At 37.0% G+C, this 21,832-nt stretch overlaps 1 protein-coding gene across 2 annotated transcripts in view; it reads left to right on the top strand.

Annotated features, from left to right (window-relative positions):
• Nucleotides 1-8,314: 8,314 nt before the first annotated feature.
• The window catches only part of LOC135479093 (ras GTPase-activating protein 3-like), a 52,942-nt gene continuing 39,424 nt past the window's right edge, over nt 8,315-21,832 (top strand). For both annotated transcript variants that reach the window (XM_064758816.1, XM_064758815.1), the window contains exon 1: nt 8,315-8,373. In XM_064758816.1, coding sequence (XP_064614886.1) covers nt 8,322-8,373 — 52 coding nt within the window. In that variant the 5' untranslated portion in view covers nt 8,315-8,321. The remainder of the gene's footprint in view (nt 8,374-21,832) is intronic.

The raw sequence follows: 21,832 nt of genomic DNA, 5'->3' as shown, positions 1-21,832 counted from the left end.
TGCAAGACCTTCAAACGCACGGTTCGAGAGGAAGCCAGCATGAGCTGGAAGTACGAGATTTGTGTCTGTATGTGCGTTTAGTGGCCTATTATACACTGTATGTGCGTTTAGTGGCCTATTATACACTATGTCGGCCAGATAATCAATCGACTGTCATCTTTACGGGAAAAAAAAAAATTTGGAATCCAAATTACTGTACCGGGTTTTCAATAGAAAAAATACGAAGAATCCAATGTCAGGTCTGTTGCCGGCGGTATTGCAAATTAAAGCAAAGAATCTGTAGAGCGTCCGGGAATTGATTTACACAGACGTGTATATGGGAAATTAAAGATTTAGAGTCGCCTCAGCCAACGTAGGTTTAGATTACAAGCTGATTTGTGTTGTGCGATTCGAAAAAGCGTCGTGGATTGTGCCAAAATTTGTCGCAGAAAAATTCAATTAAAAAGACCAGCAAAATCGATGGCATGTAGCTCCACATCTGATAATATAGTTTGTTGTCAATTATCCGGTAGAGGCTGCAAATCCATGGGGCACTTGTAGCAGAACTGTGTACATGAGTGCTATTTGGACTGAGACCGGAGTAATGACGTACAACGTAACAACACAATACTCCCAGTCGTACATGTATTTTAGTTACTTTAGGTAAGAAGTCAAATGGCTTATCCAGTAATGAAGTACGTGTTGCCGTGATGTATGAACACATTACGTATGCTAATACATGCATTTTCAGTGCTTCTTCCAAATTTCTTTTTTGTTTTTTTTTTGTTTTCTTCTTTGGTCTTTCTTTTTTTCTTCTTTTTCTTGCACTTTAATCATGTATTATGCAATATATGGACCATGTGTCTGAAATAAAGTCACATACATATATAAGACCCGTGAATTTGTGAACAAGTTTAAAATTTCAATTCGACCAGCGTAAACCACCCGTTTGTATGCTAAATTTGCATATTTATGCAAATGAAGGTGGATCTGTATGTACCCCTCATACTATAGATCGGGTGGGGGGGGGGGGGGGCGGCGGGGAGGAGGCAATGGAAAACCCTTAGCTAACGAAGATACAGGCTCAAATCCATCTTCTGCTTCTTCAGATACGACTTAAAAGGTTACCAGAACTGCGTATGTCAGGTATCTAGCGAGGTCAAGTGCTGCCGAGTCCAGCGTTCTGTTCCAACAAATAAAGTGACCTTAAGTTGCATATGTGACCATGTTACCAAACTTTACGGCAGCAGAGAATCAAACTTTAACGTATTTGTCTCAGCATCTCTTATTAAGTGTTCCCAGCTTTAGCTCATATATAGCTCTAAAAAGAAGCACAACAAATCCCTGATGACGTTTCTCGTATTTCGGTGCACCGCTATATACTGTTGCGGTTTGTTTTATCCTGCCTCAATATTTAAAGTAAAAGAAAGCTAAGATATTGATTTTTCTTTAGGATAAAAATTACTCGGACTGTTGATTCCATCGAGTTCCAGTGAGTTTGCATCAATTTATCTGTATAGAATTCACTTGAGCATACAAGACTATTCCAAAATGTTACATCACATATGGTTATAGCAGAGTTCTACTGTAGAATGACACGGTTATATCAGAATTCTACCGTGGAATTATAGGGTTATATCAGAATTCTACTATAGAAATATAGGGTTATATCAGAATTCTACTATAGAATTATAGGGTTAAATCATAATTCTACTATAGAATTATAGGGTTAAATGAGAATTATACTATAGAACTATAGGGTTAAATGAGAATTCTACTATAGAATTATAGGGTTAAATCAGAATTCTACTATAGAATTATAGGGTTAAATGAGAATTATACTATAGAATTATAGGGTTATAGCATAATTCCACTGTAGAGTTATAGGGCTATGGCAGAATTCTACCGTGGAATTATAGGGTTGTAGCAGAATTCTGCTATAGAATTATAGGATAATAGCATAATTCCACCGTAGAATTATAGGGCTATGGTAGAATTTACTGTAGAATTATAGGGCTGTAGCAGAATTCTGTTGTAGAATTATAGGATTATATCAGAATTCTACTATAGAATGATAGGGTTATAACAAAATTCAGCTAAAGAATTACAGAGTTATAGCATAATTCCAGTGTAGAATTATAGATCTGTGGTATAATTCTACCGCAGGATTATAGGGTTGTCGAAGAATTCTAGTTTTGAACCATAGGGTAATAGGAGGATTCCGCTGTAGAATCATAGGGTTATATGGAGAGTATATAGGTGTACATTTCAAGTTATCAATACGTCATAATTCAAAATATTTCCTGGGGAATCCTTGGCTGAATGATTTAGCATGCCAGTGCGGCGCAATGACCCAGGAGCCTCTCACCAATGTGGCCGTTCTGAATTTAAGTCCAGCTCATACTTCCTCTCTGGTCGTATTAAAGTTGGAAGGTATGACCGCGGGTTTCTCCAGGGCACTGCCCGGTCTTCTCCCACCATGATGCTGGCTCCCGTCGTGTATGTGAAATATGCTGGAGTACGGCGTAAAACAGCAATAAAAAAAAATAAATAAATAAATCGAAATATTTTGTTGTTTTATTGTTTTATATACTTAAATACTTTGTTGTTTTATTTTTACAAGGACAATGTATGTGGCGTTATACCACTTGGTGTTCAGGATAATTTTAAGGAGAACAGTAAGGAATATTTTCAGATTCAATACATATTTTCAGATATCAGACATTTGCAGACAACAGCAAACAAACGCGCGTAGCTAATAGCTTAATCCACTGTGATTAAAACAATACAGGAGAATAGGGGAGCGTAGAATTACATTTTAAATTTAAACCAACACAGTCAATCGGAAATGCACTTTCGGCATCAGTGGTCATTGTCCTCAGTCTCCGGGTCAAATTGAGCTATCACTTTAGACTTGTGTTGTTTTTGTGACCTGCATCTTGTGAAATTATGCACACAATTTTATTGGTGGCATAAGAACTTTCATGTCCATAAATCTACGCGTGGGTATACTTTTTATTGGGAATCTGCAAATTCATGAAGGACTTGTTTGCAACATGTTGTGTGAAGAAAGAAATAGATACGAAGCGCGACACCTGGTATAAGAGTAGCAAGGTGTCCATGTAAATGTTAGGATGATCGCCCAAAGGGGCGCAATATGAAAAGTCGTGTTTCGGGATGACCGGCTGGAATTGGGTTCGAACTCTCACCTCTCATTGCAGCTGGTTACACATCATAATTGTAGTAACGGCGGGAAGAGCAGCAGACAAGGCTTCCGCTTTGTTGAAAAACGAAAAGGAAAAGAAACCCTCAGTCCGTCCAGGGGAAGGAACTATTCTCAGTTCATGTGCGGATTATTGTGACGTTAAGAGTTATGTCCCATTGGCAATACAAATGTATGCTCGCTCTCGGCGGGGAGACTGCAGTTAGTTACTTTTGCCCTATTCCCTATTCGTGATTTCCTAACTTCATTTTGCCCTCTAAATCCATTCCTCTGATTGATCCTTTTTATAGCTAGACTACTGGGGAGTGGGGGGGAGGGCGGGGGGAGGCTCTTAAGGGGTCAACAGTCCTCCAAACCTCAGCCAATTGGCGTAAACGATATAGGCCTACTTAACTATTTTGTGTACACTGATAAAAGTGTACTTTTTGTGAAGCCCTGAAATTGGCCAATCCAGCCAATTTAGTGTTAACGTTTCAACACTCTTCAAAGATGTTCATATTCCAACTCCATTAAAAAGTGTTAAAGAAACCACTGTTTCTAGTGTTGGTTTAAGATGTTTGTTAACCAACTTTTATTGGGTGTGGCCCCGGGATCACGCCATCATAGTTAAAGTTTCAAATCACTTTAAAATTGTTATTTCTCATGTGACAAGATCAGTATGCTATTTAACGACGTAAATTCTGGGTGAGTTATTGTTCAACAAATTTCAGCTAAAGTAAATGAAAGGAACATATAAAATTTAGGCCCTAATGATTAAAATTTTGACTTATGTCTAAGATTGCTTCGTGGTCCCGGGGCGTGGTCAGATAACTCTTAAAAGTTCAGTCACTCCTCGTGATCTTTACAGTGTCAGGGGTAAGACGTTAGTTTTAAGAGTGAAGGCGGTCTTGAAGGTCTTGGAGCGGTGGAAACTAGAGTGTCCTTTGTAAACGACTGACTTGCATATGCGGCCTCAGCGTCTCGCTGGCGTAAACATTAATACAAGTATAGTGTTATAAGCCTATTGTCTGACTGTGTATATACGGTGCTGTTGGTGATGGTGGATGGCACATTGTCTTCACGCAAACCACAAAGGAAATTCCATTCCTATTGGGTCATACACTAAACCTCATTCGTAACCCTATAACCATACAGCTCTCTATCGGAACACTACTGGGGCAACTCGCTCTGGTCTAAAACTCGGCTGTTTTAAGCTGACATGTTAAAGCTTCGGCTTTTACCGCACTCTGTTTCATGTTAGGCCTATATTCAGCTTTACTTTAAATATGTTACTTTAATATTTTTACATGAAATTACTGTTTCCGGTGCCTTTGTTCTTATAGAGTAATGCAAACTCTGAATGTACGGACTGTGTTCAGTCGAGTATGGCAGAGTTTATGCCGTACAAAAACTTGATTATATGGGTAACATCTTCCATGTCCTGGGGAGAACATGTTTAGAACAGGAGGCAGTAATTCATGCCGTATAAGCCTCTAGCACTATATATTATGCTCATTGCTATAGCGTGACGTACCACGCAACTTACATGGATGCCATCGTGAGTCCAAATTCAGCATCCATCACGATCTGCATATTGCAATCCCATTCGATTGCATTTCATTCCATGTGGAAAACATACATACAAACCATTACAGTCACTGTACAGTTAAAAAAAAGGTTTGTGGAAATTCGTCCGTTGATGTATGAGTATTCTTGTTCACGGGGATTAGTTCCTCGAGGCAACAACAAGTACTATTTTGTATGTCTTTAGTAAGATTATTCTGTACGTAATAGTACAGAAATAAACGTTTATCGTACATGTTTAATTTATTTTTATTAATCTCTGCATCAGGAGTGTACATAGGTGAAAGTCGTCTATTCATGCACACGTTTAGTTAAAAATCAATGTCACATACTGTATGTACGGTACAAAAGTTTTCCACGACCATATGTAAATAAACGGAAGCTGTTATAGGTACAAATTACTGTAAGCCTACATACTGATGAACTGGATATACGTACAATCCCTTTATACATTTGTAGAATTCAAGCTAATACAAAAACGACTTGACATAAGTCCTGATATATATATATCTGAGCAATTATAAGCATGTTTCAGGCATTCATTCATTAAAGAAAAAGACCTAAATGCGAAGTAGGCATCACTGAATAGGCCACTTAAAACTATGCACAAACATACTTTCATAGTAAAGGCGTTCAGACATTTGAATTCTAAGGTGGGCTTTATGGACCATACCATCAGAGTTTAGGAACTCTGACGTCACACAAAGTTTGTCCAACTCTTATCACGACACTGAATGTTGGAATAACTTTTTACCCATGAGTAAAACATTACTGAAATAATGTTCTCAAAAATTTCTTTCTTTTGGTGAACATCAGGATGAAAGGTAATGTTAGTTCCAAGATACCATCAGTATGACTCATAAAACCCACCATCTGAATGTCTTTCAACACTTTTAAAAATGTCTGAAAACATAAATCAAGGTATTTCAGTAGTTTTCAGTTGCTTGGACATTACTTCATATTTTGGCTTTCTTTTACTTAATGTGAATATATCTGCTTACGCTAAACATCACGATAGTTAAACTTGTTTGTCTGAACTTGCAGTTATATTTACTCCCTTTATTATAGGCCTTCATGTAGCATGACTGCTGTCATATACATGTACATATTGAAAGCCTATATTTGAATTATTTATTTATTTATTTATTTATTTATTTATTTATTTATTTTACTCGATTTATTGGTATTTGACTACGCCATACTCAAGGATATTTCACTTATACGACTGCGGGAAGTCTTATGGTGGGGGGGGGGGGGGCGGGGCAGACCGTAATGGCAGAGAGGAAGCTAGCATGAGCTGGGACTTGAACTCACAACAATCGCATTAGTAAAAGGCTCTTGAATCATTGCCACCTTGGTCATAAACCAGACTGCCGGTGTATAGAGATCTTCAATGTGGAGCTAAATTTTTATCAAATAAATAAAGGAGTAACTTGTCATCCAGGCACATGTTTGATTGTATATGATACACACATTTGTACGGATGCTGATGACACATGAGAACAGACAGATCACGTGACTAGATTTATAATGGGCCGGATATACCCCCGCAAATCCATCCCATCCATCCCAGTGGTGTGTGTGTGTATGGCAGAGTGATGCGAGTTAATGAGAGAAACAACCAAGTCTAGATACATAGAGTTACGCACGTACCAAGGGCAGTCGGTGCAGAAGGCTACACACACATTAATTAGCCTGTATGGCAGAGGGAATATATCCATGGTACTTTGTATAGGCATGTGTAACTCATTAGGTCGTCGATGGTTTGACGATGACTGCTGTACAACGTTAGAGGCTAAGTAAGAATAGATCTGTTTGCAGATATACTTTTAGCAAGTATCACTCAGGATTGAAACATTAACCCAAGACACACACAGGTTGCATTGTATATAGACCTGCATCACGCACATCCATGGTAAGAAAAAAGCAACAACAACTTATTCCCTTTTCAAACTTAATTGTTATCAGTTGAGTAAGGCAGTAGTCAAACAGTTAGACAGTCAGAGAGACAGGCCTTCAGTCAATCAGTCAGTTGTTCGAGTACACCCCAACATACGACCAGCCAGCTAGCCAATCAGCTAACTGGTCGGACAGACACACAGCCAACCAGGCACTTGTTCGAGCAGACACACGACCAGCCAGTCGGCCACTGCACACGGCCAGACAATTAGCCAACCAATCAGTTGTTCAGGCAGACAGTGCACACAGCTAGACAATTAGCCAATCAATCAGTTGTTCAGGCAGACACTACAAACGGCTAGACAACTAGCCAATCAATCAGTTGCTCAGGCAGACACTGCACACGGCCAGCCTGTCAATCAGTTGTTCAGACAGACACTGCACACTGCACCTGTGAACCAATTAATGTCACTGCAGATCGAGCCAGCGAAAGCTGGATATGAACGCACGATCTCGTTGGCGAAGGGCCTGACAGGCGTGGCGAGTCAGAGCTTAAAACACCTGCGGAGAAAGTAACGCTAATTGTTACTGATATGATATAATATAAAACAAGCAGCTTATGGTTTTGGTCAGTATATGCATGCCTACATATAACGACCTTATCTGTCATGTATAGACGTATATAGGCCTGTGTTTACTAACTGGTGATAAATCCATGTACATTTTGTTTCCCCTCGTAGTACCCTGCTAACCACAAAGGAAAGGGAAGGGTGGGAAACATCCCGTGTAAACTGTTGTAAGAACAAGTCTTAGTTGTGGTTTGATTCACATTTCCTATCTGGATGTTATTGAGACCTGTACATGCTGACAATTCATTACATATACGATCAAGGTTGACCAACATGGATTCAGGAAATAACACATAAGCCTCCACCACCTGTTTTAATTCGGTTATTCAAATATGAAGTTACTGGTGAAAAAAAAAAAAAAAAAATCGGACTGTTAACTGTTTTAATTTGGGTCAAGTTATACAGAACTGGGGAAGTACAGTTTTCTTCTTTTTCTTTTTTTTTTTTTTTTGGTGTCACACTAACGTCATATTAACGAGAGTACGACGTTGCTGTAGAAACTGGTGCATTCTAACATTGTAGATGTTGCGCTACAATCAATTTTTGACGTAACAATATGGCTCACGAGATTTAAAAATATGCCGCACTCCTTCACTTCTTTTTCTTTTTCCTTAATAGTTTTTCACAGAATAAATTTCACTTGTAATTTATAGGGCGGTCTGTGTAATGAAACTCTCGAGAAAACCTCCAAAAATAGTATTATGTCTACAAATTAATGATTGTCAGCCTTTACTTGTTGCTTATCGAGTGTCATTCAAACTAAATAAGCCTAATAAATTAGGCAAAAGTACTTTATGAAATGAACAGTACATGTATTTCCAGAAGTTCTTTTATATCGTAAATTATATTTCCAGAGAATCATCTCTCGTTACCGATAGAGAGAATACTAAATTGTAAAAGCTCAGATGTCAAACAACCAGAGACAGAAAGGAGACGTGCTACACCCCATTAAATGGGATAGAGTATAGCTCATAGCGGAAGCGAATTCCAGCGCAACAACACAACACAGAGGGCGAAGTAGGTCAGCGATGGCAGGAGTTGGAGATGTGCGAATACAGGAGAGTTTAAGAGTTAAAATAGGTAAGTTTGCGTTGTCTCAGCTAAATTCTTTGTGTGTCAGAGTGCCAAGATGTTCTTTAACTCTGTGCCAAAGAAAACAAAAGCTGACGTGCGTAGATTTAATGAAAAGCGATTGTTAACTCGGGCGGTTTGAGTCAGTGAAAAAGATGGCATGGCAGACGTTCGTTTAAAGATCTTCTGAGAGAAAAAAAATCCTGCTGAGGGTTGGGCGAATTTTTTGCATCAGATCCTGCAGAAAATTGGTTAAGGAAAATCTTTCTCAGCCGTTATACACTTTTGGGACAGTGTCACGGTGTTAAATTGTTGTAAACAACGATAAAAGCGCCTAAGGCGATAAACTGTCTTTCACATGGTGAACTCCGCATTTTGACATACATTACAATGTAACACTGTAGCTGCAAATGAGTACACTGCTAAAAAAAATAACAAAAAAGACGCAGGCCTGTATGTTTACATTTGAGTAAACTAGCACGCAAGCACACACACATGGAATGCTATGGTGTAGTTCAAACATGACACTGATGAAACTGTACAAGAAGAAACACAGCTTCTTTTCTTGAAATGTCATTTTGTGAACGATCAATTTCCATTGACTTAGTATACCCCCTAAGTAGGGCCACACGGATACTCTAGAATTCCCTTTTAGCCTCTGATTATGTTATGAACTTTTTTCACACATGAATTTTTGTGTTGTAGAACTATTTATCACTGAGGCAAATTCCACAAACAGACTTTGGCTTTAGCCACTGAAAATCTGGACGTTCATTTTATTTGTGAACTTAATGTTGGTATACATTGGTATATAATGGTAGAGTAGAAGAGAATGAATAGTATTCATGCAGTGCAACTGTAGTTCGTGCAAATCTAGTTTAACGTGGCGTGCCATCCAGTTATCTGTTACCACTAACTGTAAATCGCATAATCTTGTGGCTCTTGTGAGATTTCCACTGGACTTGAACAGGCTATTACAGTTGAAGTCTCCTCTAGTGTAGTTTGATGTCATTTAAGAGTAAAGGTTTTCAACTTAAGTAGATTTAATTGCTGATTTTTGTTTTTAAATTGCCGTTTTTTTTTTGTAACTGTTTTCTGCAAAACTTATTGATTTGTGCCAGAAGTTGTCAGCTTTCAGTCATGTCAGTAATTTGTGTGGACATCTCATGACTTTCATTTTCATTAGCCGTGTTTTTCAACATGTCTCATAAAAACCAGGAGAAATAGTATTTAAGAGCAAACTGTTTGTGCAACACAAAGTCAGACATACATGTACATGTACTGAATTGGTGCATGAATGTTAGCTGATGTTTAGGCATTGAAATGGACTTTTGCATGTACAGTTTTTTTTTCTAGTTGAAGATTCAATTTAAGATAGTAGTGCTGTTTGTAGGAAAGGTTGTCATTGATGATTGTCTCTGCTGCATAGCTACAGAGACAACAATGAGGTTCGTGAAACTTTCACCCAGCCACAGGTAGTTGTTTACAATTTGGATGCTTTCTATTAAAGCCTGTTGTATTAAGATATGGGTATGTTGAGTTGAGGGTACTTCTTCTGTGCATGCCAGTAGTATGAAGTTACGTAGATGTTCTATTCAGTCATCTGCTTTCTGGTTTCAACTGTCGTATCTGTTTATTTTTAATGTATATTAAATTTTTTAACACATATACTTCTGAAGGTTTTACTGTCTATATATATACAATAGATGTAGATTTAGACGTCAGTGTAGGTGTACATATTAAATGTGTACAGTAATATCTACCTGTACAAGCACCTTCCTGACGTGTCTGAAAAGCATTATAGTACTGCATGTACATACGTATACATCACAAGTAAGCCATTCATATATTGTCTGAGATATTGATGTGGTTAGCATAAATAGACTATAGCTTTTTATCTGTTTCCCCCGTATTCATTCTGATTTTGATTAATTTTCAGATTTTGTCAGTTTAATTGCCATGTCCTGTAATCTAAACTTCTACAGTCAGGAAAGTAATAATGTAGTTGATGATTTTTTAGTGTACTTTATAGGATTACGTTTGTGATGTATGATGTAAATCTACATTTACAGTGTACTTCACATGTACAGTGTATTTCACATGTACAGTGTACTTTACATGTACAGTGTACTTCACATATACAAGATGGCAGTACAGCATCACTGGTGCACAATGCTGTAATTATAGCCCAGATGACCCAGCTGATTGAGCTTGTCAGTTTATGCTTGGTTACAGAATTACCCTGCGAATTCCAGAGTGTACGTGTACACTCATCATGAAGACTTTATTGTCCTCGTCATTTAAACACCAATCAGATAAATCATCCAGATTTTGCCTGGTAAGTGAACAGGGGCTACTTTCGCAAAACTTTGTAAGTGTGTTATAGCGCCATTATGCGTCATCATTTAGAAGAAAAATTGCGAAAAACTGATTTATGAATTTTTGTGAAAAAGGGTTAAGGGCCTGATCTAGGATGAATGTTGCAAGACACTGATGCAAGACATTCTAATGTGTGCGTAAAGGTTTCTCATCCCCTGGGCTCTGCCCAGTTCCCTCCCACCATAATGCTGGCCGCCATTGTATAAGTGAAATTTTTTTTAGTACGGTGTAAAAAACCAATCAAATAAGTAAATAAGGGTTTCTCATCCTTTAATACATTGTAGTTCTAGATCCATATATAAAGCTTACATTGTGTCACAAAGCATTTTTAAGGGTATTTCCGTATAAAGCAAATTGTTCCGGATAGAAAAACAAATTGTTCAATAGCAGGATACCGGTGCCTGGGCTCGGCCTGAAAGATTACTTGTAGATGGAAAACTTTAGAATTGATACTTCCTGGTCTGGTTTTTAGAATACACAGACACCCATGAGACCCAGTAAGTTGATGTTCAGGGTTTATTGCATATGGACTGGCTATTGAGGTGTCCTGATTGCATTGCACCATCGTCATATGACTGAAATAATGGCTATAATTTCAGCAATACAGGAATGTAACTGTAACTTTTTGCATGATTGCAAGGTGTTTATTTACGCATGTCTGAAGGCGTTATTCTGTGTACAGCTGTACATTGATAAGATACTACTTTTTGTGAAGCTTTAAAAATGGCCAATCCAGTCAAAGTGCGTGTAGTTTTGTCTCCAAAATCAGATTACAAATGTGCATAAATCACACTGAAAGTTGCTCTTTCATGTGCAGAAAGGTTGAAGAATTAGGGTAGCCCGGAAACTCATCAACAAAGGAAAACTAACAACTCTGTCCATGATAAATTAAGGAGTACATGCTATTATTTAACGTTTATTTTACAGTACATTTAATTTTACTAGTGTATGGTGATACCTGTGCAGTGTTTATTATGCCTCTTTATATTTGTCATATTATTATGAGATGCCTTCTGGTCCAGATTACGTCATCTTGTCTGCGCCATGTCATCGGTGCTACATGCATTATGGGCAGGTCTTTGTATATTGTCACGAGCATATGTCTCCGTCATGTCTGTTCATTATAATGATCATATCCTTGTCTATGCATTATCAGGACCATACATACATATGGTTGTCTGTACATTATCAGGATCATATATCGTTGTCTGTACATTATCAGGATCATATATCGTTGTCTGTACATTATCAGGATCATACCGTTGTCTGTACATTATCAGGATCATATATCGTTGGCTGTACATTATCAGGATCATACTGTTGTCTGTACATTATCAGGATCATATATCGTTGTCTGTACATTATCAGGATCATACCGTTATCTGTACATTATCAGGATCATATATCGTTGTCTGTACATTATCAGGATCATATATTGTTGTCTGTACATTATCAGGATCATATATCGTTGTCTGTACATTATCAGGATCATATCGTTGGCTGTACATTTACAGGAGGTCTGTCAGCAACCTGTGGATGGTCGTGGGTTTCCCCCGGGCTCTGCCCGGTTTCCACCCACCATAATGCTGACCGCCGTCATATAAGTGAAATATTCTTGAGTACGGCGTAAAACACCAATGAAAAACACAAAAACATTTTCAGGACCATATATTATCTTTGTCTGAACAGTGTCAGGACCATATATCCGTGTCTGTACATTATACGGATCACATCTTTTTCTATACATGTACATTGTAAGGATAATATCCATGTCTGTATATTATAAGGATCGTTCCTTGTCTATACATTATAAGGATCATAACCTGTCTATACATTGTCAGGACCACATCTTTGTGTGTGCATTATGAGGGCCATACATACATATCATTGTCTGTCCATTATATTAGGACCATATGTATTATCCTTGCCTGTAAATTATCAGGAGCATATCTTTGTCTGGACATTATTAGGACAGCATGCATAATTAATAAGCTTTCTTATACTTTGCTCAAATGTTAGTCATGCTTACAATTCTTATTATGTAACCATGGTGATATTGTTCACACAGCTCTAAGCATGGTGACTGTGATGCCTATTGTACATTATATACTTGACCGTTCATCTGGTGATATGCATGCAAAGGGAGGAACTGTGAGACAAACATTCATAATTTTAACTCAAATAGAACAATGGATCTTTTCATGTTCACTTATTTTCGTCTAAGTGTGAACAGACTTAGTTTTGTTACAAAATACCAGTACCAAAATTACCTACACAGTCCAGGTACAAAATCAAATATTCCTCATGTGTCATTTGACAAAACTCATTCGAACTGTTTAACCACAGAATAATGTGACTCATTAGCTACACACAATAATAGGCATTTGCCCTAAGGGCTTCATTGTTGCATATAATCGTTTAGCGGGTTTTTTAACACATAAATGACATAATTCATGACTCTTTTTTTTTTTTTCCCAGAAAAAAAGAATGAATTAGTGGGATTTTATATTTATTCAGTCTGAACGGTTGATCATTGTGCACTTGGCTCGCTTATTGATTTTATTTTATTTTATTCTAGGTATTTATCTCTATGTACATGCTTAACAGAGCAAATCAGTATCGTAATTATCTGTACCTATTAACATATGCACGAACGTGTGTAGAAGTTGCTGCAGGAATGCAGGTGGATGTGTAAAACTTATTGATTCTTAATGGCTCATCTGCATACATGCTGAATGTAAACATGTGATTTATGATAGAGTTAATAAAATACAGGATTTCCGACACATGAATTAGTGTGACTGTACAAAAGCTTTGAATTATGCATTACGTTGGATCATTTTTTTTTGTGTGCAGAATCCAAACTCACACAGCAGCATGTTTATACCTTCATTCACAAACTGTTAAAGTTAAACCAAGTTTTTGTCCATTGACAAACCATTGCCCTCTCTGTACGAATCAGGGACAATTGTAGAGTCATTTGTGCAGATTGTAATCCTCCATTCATTGAGGGTCACTTAAGTCTGTACCTCACATGTACATGTAGGGAAAGTTTTGTCAGGTATGTACTATATATTCACAGTTTTATCTCTTATACCATTGTCACACTAAATACTGTTTTATTTAATTTGCATTGATTTAAATCGATTTACTTCTATTTGAGTCCATTAGGATTAGATTTTCCGTTGGAATACCACCTTCAAGCGAACATCAAGGTGGATTAACATGAATATGTTCGATTCAGTTCAGTGCTGTATCGAAAGCGAAAATAATCCGTTTCTTGCACAGATGTTCAGACATAATCTAATTGAATTTTGTAGACTGGAAGCACATTAACATGCCACATAATTGAACCAAACTGAACATAAATAGTATAGATTGAGATCAGTGCATATCAAAGGTAGAACATTTATAACCGAATCTGGTGTGTCCACAGTTCTTTTCAATGCAATTATGCTGTCGATACATATTCCGATTCAGTGTTTCAAATGGCAAAAATATTTTATAGCACATTAACTTTTGATATACACTAGACCCATCAGAGTTCTGACCTTTCCTGTTGTAAACCATCTAGTATAAATATAAATGCCATTGTAATTGCTGCCTGTATTGGTGATCAGGTGAACAATCAAATAAATCTAATCAAGTGATCGTTTGACAAAGTTGGTCAGTCTTAAGAGATTCAGATTCCTTTTTTTTTTGTTTTTTGTTTTGTTTATATGTCTTACTACATTTTACTTTTTATGACATGTAGTGCGTGTGGATCATACATTCTGCAGTTTTAAATCCAGCGTATGTATTCAACATTTGTTGCCGAAGACAAGATTTCTTGCTCTGGACAAAAAAAATCTTTAAAATTTACTTGTGGGTGTGGGTAATCTGAGTGTGGAACAGAATTCCCGAGTGTGGAACAGAATTTCCGAGTGTGGAACAGAATTCCCGAGTATGGAACAGAATTCCTGAGTGTGGAACAGAATTTCTGAGTGTGGAACAGAATTCCCGAGTTTGGAACAGAATTCCCGAGTATGGAACAGAATTCCCGAGTATGGAACACTTGATCCATAGATTCAGCTTGTTTAATTTGGGGCGACAAAAAATCCAAAACAAATGAGCCGGGCACAAGATTTTGATTGTTCGGAGTCTAAATCTTGTGAGATCCTTGTCTTCTCCATCAACCAATCAGCGTCTGGAAATGTCAGATGAGTTCATCCAAAATGACTGCCTTTTTGTGGTCCCATGACCTTCAGCGTAACATATGACAGTCTTTTATTGCTGGAATCTTAAAAAATGGGCAACAATTATTGCTAGTGTGTGGGTAATTGATGCTCTGGATCATTTGACACCAAGATCTGAAAACTCTATTTTCAACAACAAATGTGTCTGTGCACTAGGTTCTATAAAGAAACATATAATGTATCTTAATTCATATATACAGCTGATATAAACTAAAGGTGTCTCCATCAAACAAATAAGCTTGGCATAATGCGAAAGAATAGATACTACAAAAAAAATTTAAAGTCGCGTATTTCATATTTCACAATTTCAGTATTTCAACAGAATTTCATTTGTCATCCTTGGTTGCGATGATGACAAAGATGATCATGTGTCCTGAAGGTGAGAAATGAAATTTTGTTGAAATAATGAAATGTCATTTATGCGACTTATCATTTTTTTTTTTTTTTTTTTTTTTTTTGAAGTATCTACATGTAAGCTTTTCATTTTGCATTACACATATGCTTTGGATCCAGAGTGTTTAGTTTCATGTATCTTATAATGCCATAATGATACAACCCTAGTAGACTGGGATTTCATGGTTGTCATGGTGACCAGCAGGTGAAGCTGCCTGTTGCTTTCCCTGATACATGTATGGTACATGCAAGCCAGCTCACAGATCACCTGTGGATGTAAAACTCTGAGCGACACTGGGTAGCTCGGATAATATGAGGACTCTACCTGTATATGACTTTACCTGTATGTCATGCTTTAATAGCTTCTAAGAAAACACTCCCTGTGGCAGCCTGAAACACTCCCACCCCTCACAACACACACACTTACAGTGACCGCTACCTTTGATTCTGTTCATTTCTTAAACATTTGTTTCAACATTTTCAAAATCAATGATTATATATGCAAGTGAAAGAGCATGTTTCATGTTCTGGTATGCATATTGCACATGTCCACGTTTTCATTTAACTTTAAGAAAAAAAAGCAGAAGTTTATGTTATCTAAGTATGTACATTTATGTATGTATGTGTTAGCTACATTGTAGTACTTGCCAGACATGACATTATGACTCACCGAGATAATGCTGTATGGCAAATTGTGTCAGCGTCTGCTTACAATTTGTATATTTTTGTGCTTTGGTTTTCTTTTGTCGTTTATGGTATTTATTTATTTGATTGGTGTTTTAAACTGTACATTGTCAAGAATATTTCACTTATATTATGGCTTTCAGGGAGGAAACTGATCAGGATTTGTTTTACTAGGGATAAACTTTCCGTTTTGTTCCATAGTTTAGGGGCACCTGCTAACTTAGTGCTCTGAGACTTGCTGTGAAAGAGTTGCATGTGAAAGGAGAGAGAGCGGCTCTTTCATTTAAACCAGAGGTTGTGCTGTAATTGTTCAGTGCATTAGCACCAGAGACTTGTGAATCTGTATTGAGTCATCCTGATCCTGATGGATAAAGTTAACACCACAGAAGAAACTCATTCTCGTCTTTATGACATATTTTATGGCTTGTTTGACTGTACATACCCTAAATGACCTAAAATTTTGCCCACAAAATATTATTTTGGGTGCTGAAACTTACAATTTTGCCACTAGAATATCATCCCATATCCCAAGGAAACTTCAAAACATTTTCTGAAATAAATAGAATTCTAAGAATCAGGAAAAATGGGCAAGTTGGTCATGGACGAAATTTGTGGCCATTTAGGATAAGTGGTGTACATAAGTGGTGTTACACAATAGGAAAAGGTTCATTCATATAGACCTATGTTTATATATTTCTAAGTAGTACCCACGCGGTTATGAACTTAAAAAAAATTCCATGTAGTCAAGCAGAAACCCTCAAAATACAAGAGTGATGGGTTGATTTCAGGCTTAGTTTCACCCCCCCCCCCCCCCCCCCAAAAAAAAAATGGTGTACAAGCTTAGCTTACAACTGTGTGGCAGACAGTTGTATATGAAATAACGTTACTTTGACAATATGAGGTTTTTCTGTTTGTCTTGTACAAGACACACTGTAGACTACCTACTGAAATAGAATATTGTGGGTTCCCATAATTGTTATTATTATGGAATCTATGGTCCATACCATAGGACGCATATTCTGAGAAGGGTGTTGAAGGGGAGTGGGGTGGGGTGTTCTGATGAGTACATCATGGTGAGAATTCTAGTGTAGACTGCAGTCCATGGTACTTTATTTGGTGATTCAGCCCCCTACAACACAGCTATGACCAGACTTCGTATGTATGGCAACTAGTGTTACTTGTCAGGGGGAGGGTGAAAGGGAGGGAGGTTAAGAGGAGCTAAGATATGAGACAAGTTTACAGTACGTATATGGAAAGTTAAAAATAAATTCATAAGATTAAAATGGAAGCACGAATCTGTACATAAAGGTAGTATGACTTTCGGTCAGGCAGTTAGTCAGGTATGCGTATTACTGACAAAGGATATGTACGGGTGGAAAGAGAACTAGCTGGGATTAATAATACGGAAATTTCGGTACTGTGTACATACATGTGTGATAAAAATTCTATTAAGTGTAAATAAATTATGAAGTAATGCATTTGTATTTACATGTACCAGTGATATTAGAAATGCATTCTCCTTTTAATAGATTCTTGGCTGTTTATGTCAAGTTTGAAGTCCATTGTATTAAAACTGGCTGTATAATGTATGACATTTCCGGTAAAGTACATGTTAACAGGACATGTAATGTTTACATATCCACCAGTTATGGACCGGTAAAATTGGCTTACAGTAGACAGGTGGAATAAAATTCTACCTGTCTCATGTGACAGGTAAGAGATCCAGTTTATTGCCATGAGTTATCATGAGATGAGAAAAAGTTGAAATTTGTGAATATTAAGTAAAAATGTTTGCTAAAAATTGGTACAGGTAAAATTTGGGAAAGATGGGTGACTGAACTCAGTTTCTGGCTCATGTGACAAGACAAATCAAAAAACATTTCTCCCCCTGGTTAAAAAAAAAAAGGAATGCAGATTTCATAGGCGATTGGAAACAGCAGTGTCTTTGTATTGAGTGAGCATGTGTAATTTTCCTATCGCGTGACCTATAAGAACACAATTTGATGGGCGAGATTTGAGGTTTTATAAAGGATGGCCAATCCTTTGTGTGAAATGGGATTTTGTCGTATTATGTTCTATGATACAGTATTATTACATGTACATGTAGACCACATATTGTACTCCAGGATGGGATTTTATCTGGGCCAGTTTCACTCTGTATGAATGAAATGCTGACTTCTGTGACACATGTGCATCCTGATTCCTGCACTGCTTGACCTACATGAACAGTCCGTTATTTAACAGAAGTGTTGCTGCAAGCTTTACATGTTCGTGATTTAATTTAATTTAATTTAAAGTCAGGCCTACATGTACATGTAGTATATGGATTTTTTTTTCTTCTTGTGAATTGTGTGGTGAAGACTTGAACATGCACATTTAACAATTTAATATGCATGTATCTATTGTGCTATGGGTAGCAAAGTAAAATATCAAGATTTCCTTTGAAGGGGCATATGGCATCGTGGAAAAAAGTGTCCTGTTATTTTAGACCTCCTCTACATAAAGTTGAGACTTTCAGATGTCTACTAACACATATCTGACTCGATAAGTGAACGATTGAATGTTAAGTTTTATCCCGGGTTTCCCTTCGACCATCAATTCACTCATATCACGGTATTTAGAATGTCTGATTTTTTAAAGTCAGTTATCTTGCCTTGTTGTCTAGACGACGGGAGATGTTCGGTGAACTTGAAATGTTAGACACAGCACTGCGTTGTAATTATGAGGCCTACCATGTAACTTTAGTTCTGCTGTTGGCAATTACGTGTATTTTAAAAAAGATTATCAATAGAAAGGAAGATTGTATTTGATTTACTAGACTTTTAGTTTGTTTTCTATCTATCGTATTGTTTGCATGTGCGACCCATTCGTGAACGTTGCATTGTGGGAATCTTTGCACCGCCTCATTTGCATGTTATTTTGTCAGGCAAACAGCTTAGGCCAGTCACGGATTTCCCCCTTATAATTCTCTCAATTGACATTTTGTGGAAAATATAGTCCAAGGAGGTTTAGTTAGGAGTTGAATGCTCACTGTTATTTTAAGCCGAAAAAACGAAAAAAGTTTGAATTTCTTTAGGCTTTAATAGTGGCTGATAATTACACATGTACAAGTACTTTACTCTGTGTGATAACACATTTGGAATTATGGTTGTGGGTCCCCACCCCCCACCCCCCCCCCCCCCCCCCTCCGCCCCTGGGCTATAATGCTGGCCTCCATCTTGATTACGGCGTAAAGCACCAATGAAATAAATACAAAACATTTGGAATTAATTTGGATGGAAACTTTGACCTTTGACATGTGAGGTGTTTCATACATAGATGTAGTTTGAAGTAACGCTATGGACATGACGGGGCGTGGAAATCAGAAGTCCCCAAGATATTTTTCTCAAATGATGAACAGTTAAACATTATAAATACTCATTTATCAAACACTCATTGTCGTCTTAACAGTCACATGTTGAACACTGGCAGTGGAGTATGAAAGCCATGACGGTCGCTCGAAATCAAGGGGCTGCTATGTATAAAGATGAGGTAAACTGTAATGCTATGCTATACACTGTACATACAACTGCGGAGTCATCATGTAATAGTCACATGTCAGGCGCTGGCATTGTGGGACATAAAAGGCATGAGGGCCATCCGATGTCAAGGGAAAGGAACAATTTTACGGGTCTGCTATATAAAAGAGGAGGTAAAGCATAATGCTGTATTATACACTGTACATACAGCTGTGATGTTGTCATGTTATAGTCAGACACTGGCAGTGGGGAATAAAACCCATTATTGCCAGGGGAAAGGGTATTCCCCAGATTCGGACCCGGTTTTTGGAGGGGGGGGGGGGGGCTGCTATACAAAAGAGGATTGGGCAAATCATAACTCTGTACACCAAACCAAATGCACAGCCGGGAATTAAATAATAAATAAAAGAGATGAAAAACATTCACAATGTAGAATGTATGGCCCTGAGTGATCGTTTTTTTGAAAGGGGAAACTTTATAGCAGTAATCTGTAAAAATGTGACAGTTTGTAGAATATACATGTACCCTAGTTCTTTTAAAATTTGGGACACATATTAGTACTGTTGAAAGTAGAATATTACATTTCTTTACCAGCCTTTTGGAAAAGTAAAGATATTAGCATGTTATTCATCAGATGGTCGAACCGTGTAAGAAAAAGCAGACTCAATATTTCTGCTAGAATTACATAACATTTATTGGCTAAAATGAACAGACCAGGTGTCCCAAATTTTAGAAGAAATATACATGTGTGCCGCATGTGGACAAGACATGTATACTTCACACCTCAAGTTTGGTAAATGTATGTAAAAATGTATTTTCAGAAGCCCACAAAAGCCTTAAAATGATACTTTTGATTCCAGCAGTTATTTTTTCCTGATAAAAAATGAATCAAACTTAAATGGCCTTACAAGGTGGATGAATCAGTCAGAATTGACCAAAATACGTTATTTGAAAAATGCTTAACTTCAGTTGAAATACAGTACTGGTACTACTCATAGTGTTCTGGCATGTCTCTGAGATCAAGTGATCACAGGTTATCTGTATGGTTATAAACTTTATGATAATATTTTACATGTGTACTTGTTTTAATTCTTCCATCTTTTCAATGCCACTGCAACCAATATTTTGAAACATTCTGGGAGAACTACAGTATGTGGTGTAGAGAAATAATTTACAGCTTGCATCTTTAATGACACAAACAAATCAATTTTAGTGTCATTCCCCTAATAGTTGTATACATACTAGTATTAACTTAAAATGAAAAAAATGCTTGAGTGGTAGAATAGGTTGAACATATTTTATATTTATGTTACCATGGTTACTATGCCTCTACCGGCTGTGTACAAGTACATTATACTGGAGAAGTAAGACAGGACATGGTCAGCCACTGTAACAGGGTACTTCCTGCAGTTATAAACAATATGTAGATGTACATGTATAATGTGAGGGAATTTCCTGTTCTGTGTTGTCGTTTTTTTTTTTTAGGACCACACCACACAATATAGTCATTGAATGTGATTTATGATAGTAGGATTGAATGCTTCAAAATCCAACTTAACAGTTTTACATGTATATTTTATTATACAACCTACACAGTTGAAATAAGTTATACTTATAAGCACTAGCTGGCATACATGAATGTTTTCATTCATATACAGTACAGCAGTATACTAGTCTAGGTTTTTATCTTAAATGGTTCGACTACATTGACTAATACAGTTCTAATACAAATGCTGTGCTAAATCATTGATATATGCATACATGTATGTAAGTCACAAATATGTTTCATGATTAAAACTGTATGATCTTTTTCCATTAAAAAAAAGCCATGAGTTCATCATGGCTAGTTGTTGTAATATATGTATTGGCTCATTTCTTTCTCAGTTCTGTAGTGACATATCATTTTACCATTGAATGTTACCAGAAAAAGTGACATGATTTTATCATTGAGCAAGTTTACAAGTCATTTTCAGATTAAAGTTCATGAATTGAACATGAACTGTACAGTTTGTCTTAATTCATATGTACACACAGCTTTTTGATGTTGTACTTCAGTATTTATTTTTACAGATTATATTTCGTGTACAGAGAGATGTCTAAACTTGAGATGTAAAAGTGAAAATAAATAAAAAAGGTTTTATGTCTCCCTTGTGTTTTGACAGTAAAATAATTATAGAATTATTGATAATTTGATACTTATTTCTAATCACTGTACATAGTCACTCTAACTTGTAATGGATACAGATTTCAGATAAAGAA

The sequence above is a fragment of the Liolophura sinensis genome, chromosome 12 (assembly GCF_032854445.1).
Source record: "Liolophura sinensis isolate JHLJ2023 chromosome 12, CUHK_Ljap_v2, whole genome shotgun sequence".
Classification (NCBI taxonomy): domain Eukaryota; kingdom Metazoa; phylum Mollusca; class Polyplacophora; order Chitonida; family Chitonidae; genus Liolophura; species Liolophura sinensis.
The sequence above is the reverse complement of the archived record's forward strand: the minus strand, read 5'-3'. Positions and strand labels throughout refer to the sequence as shown.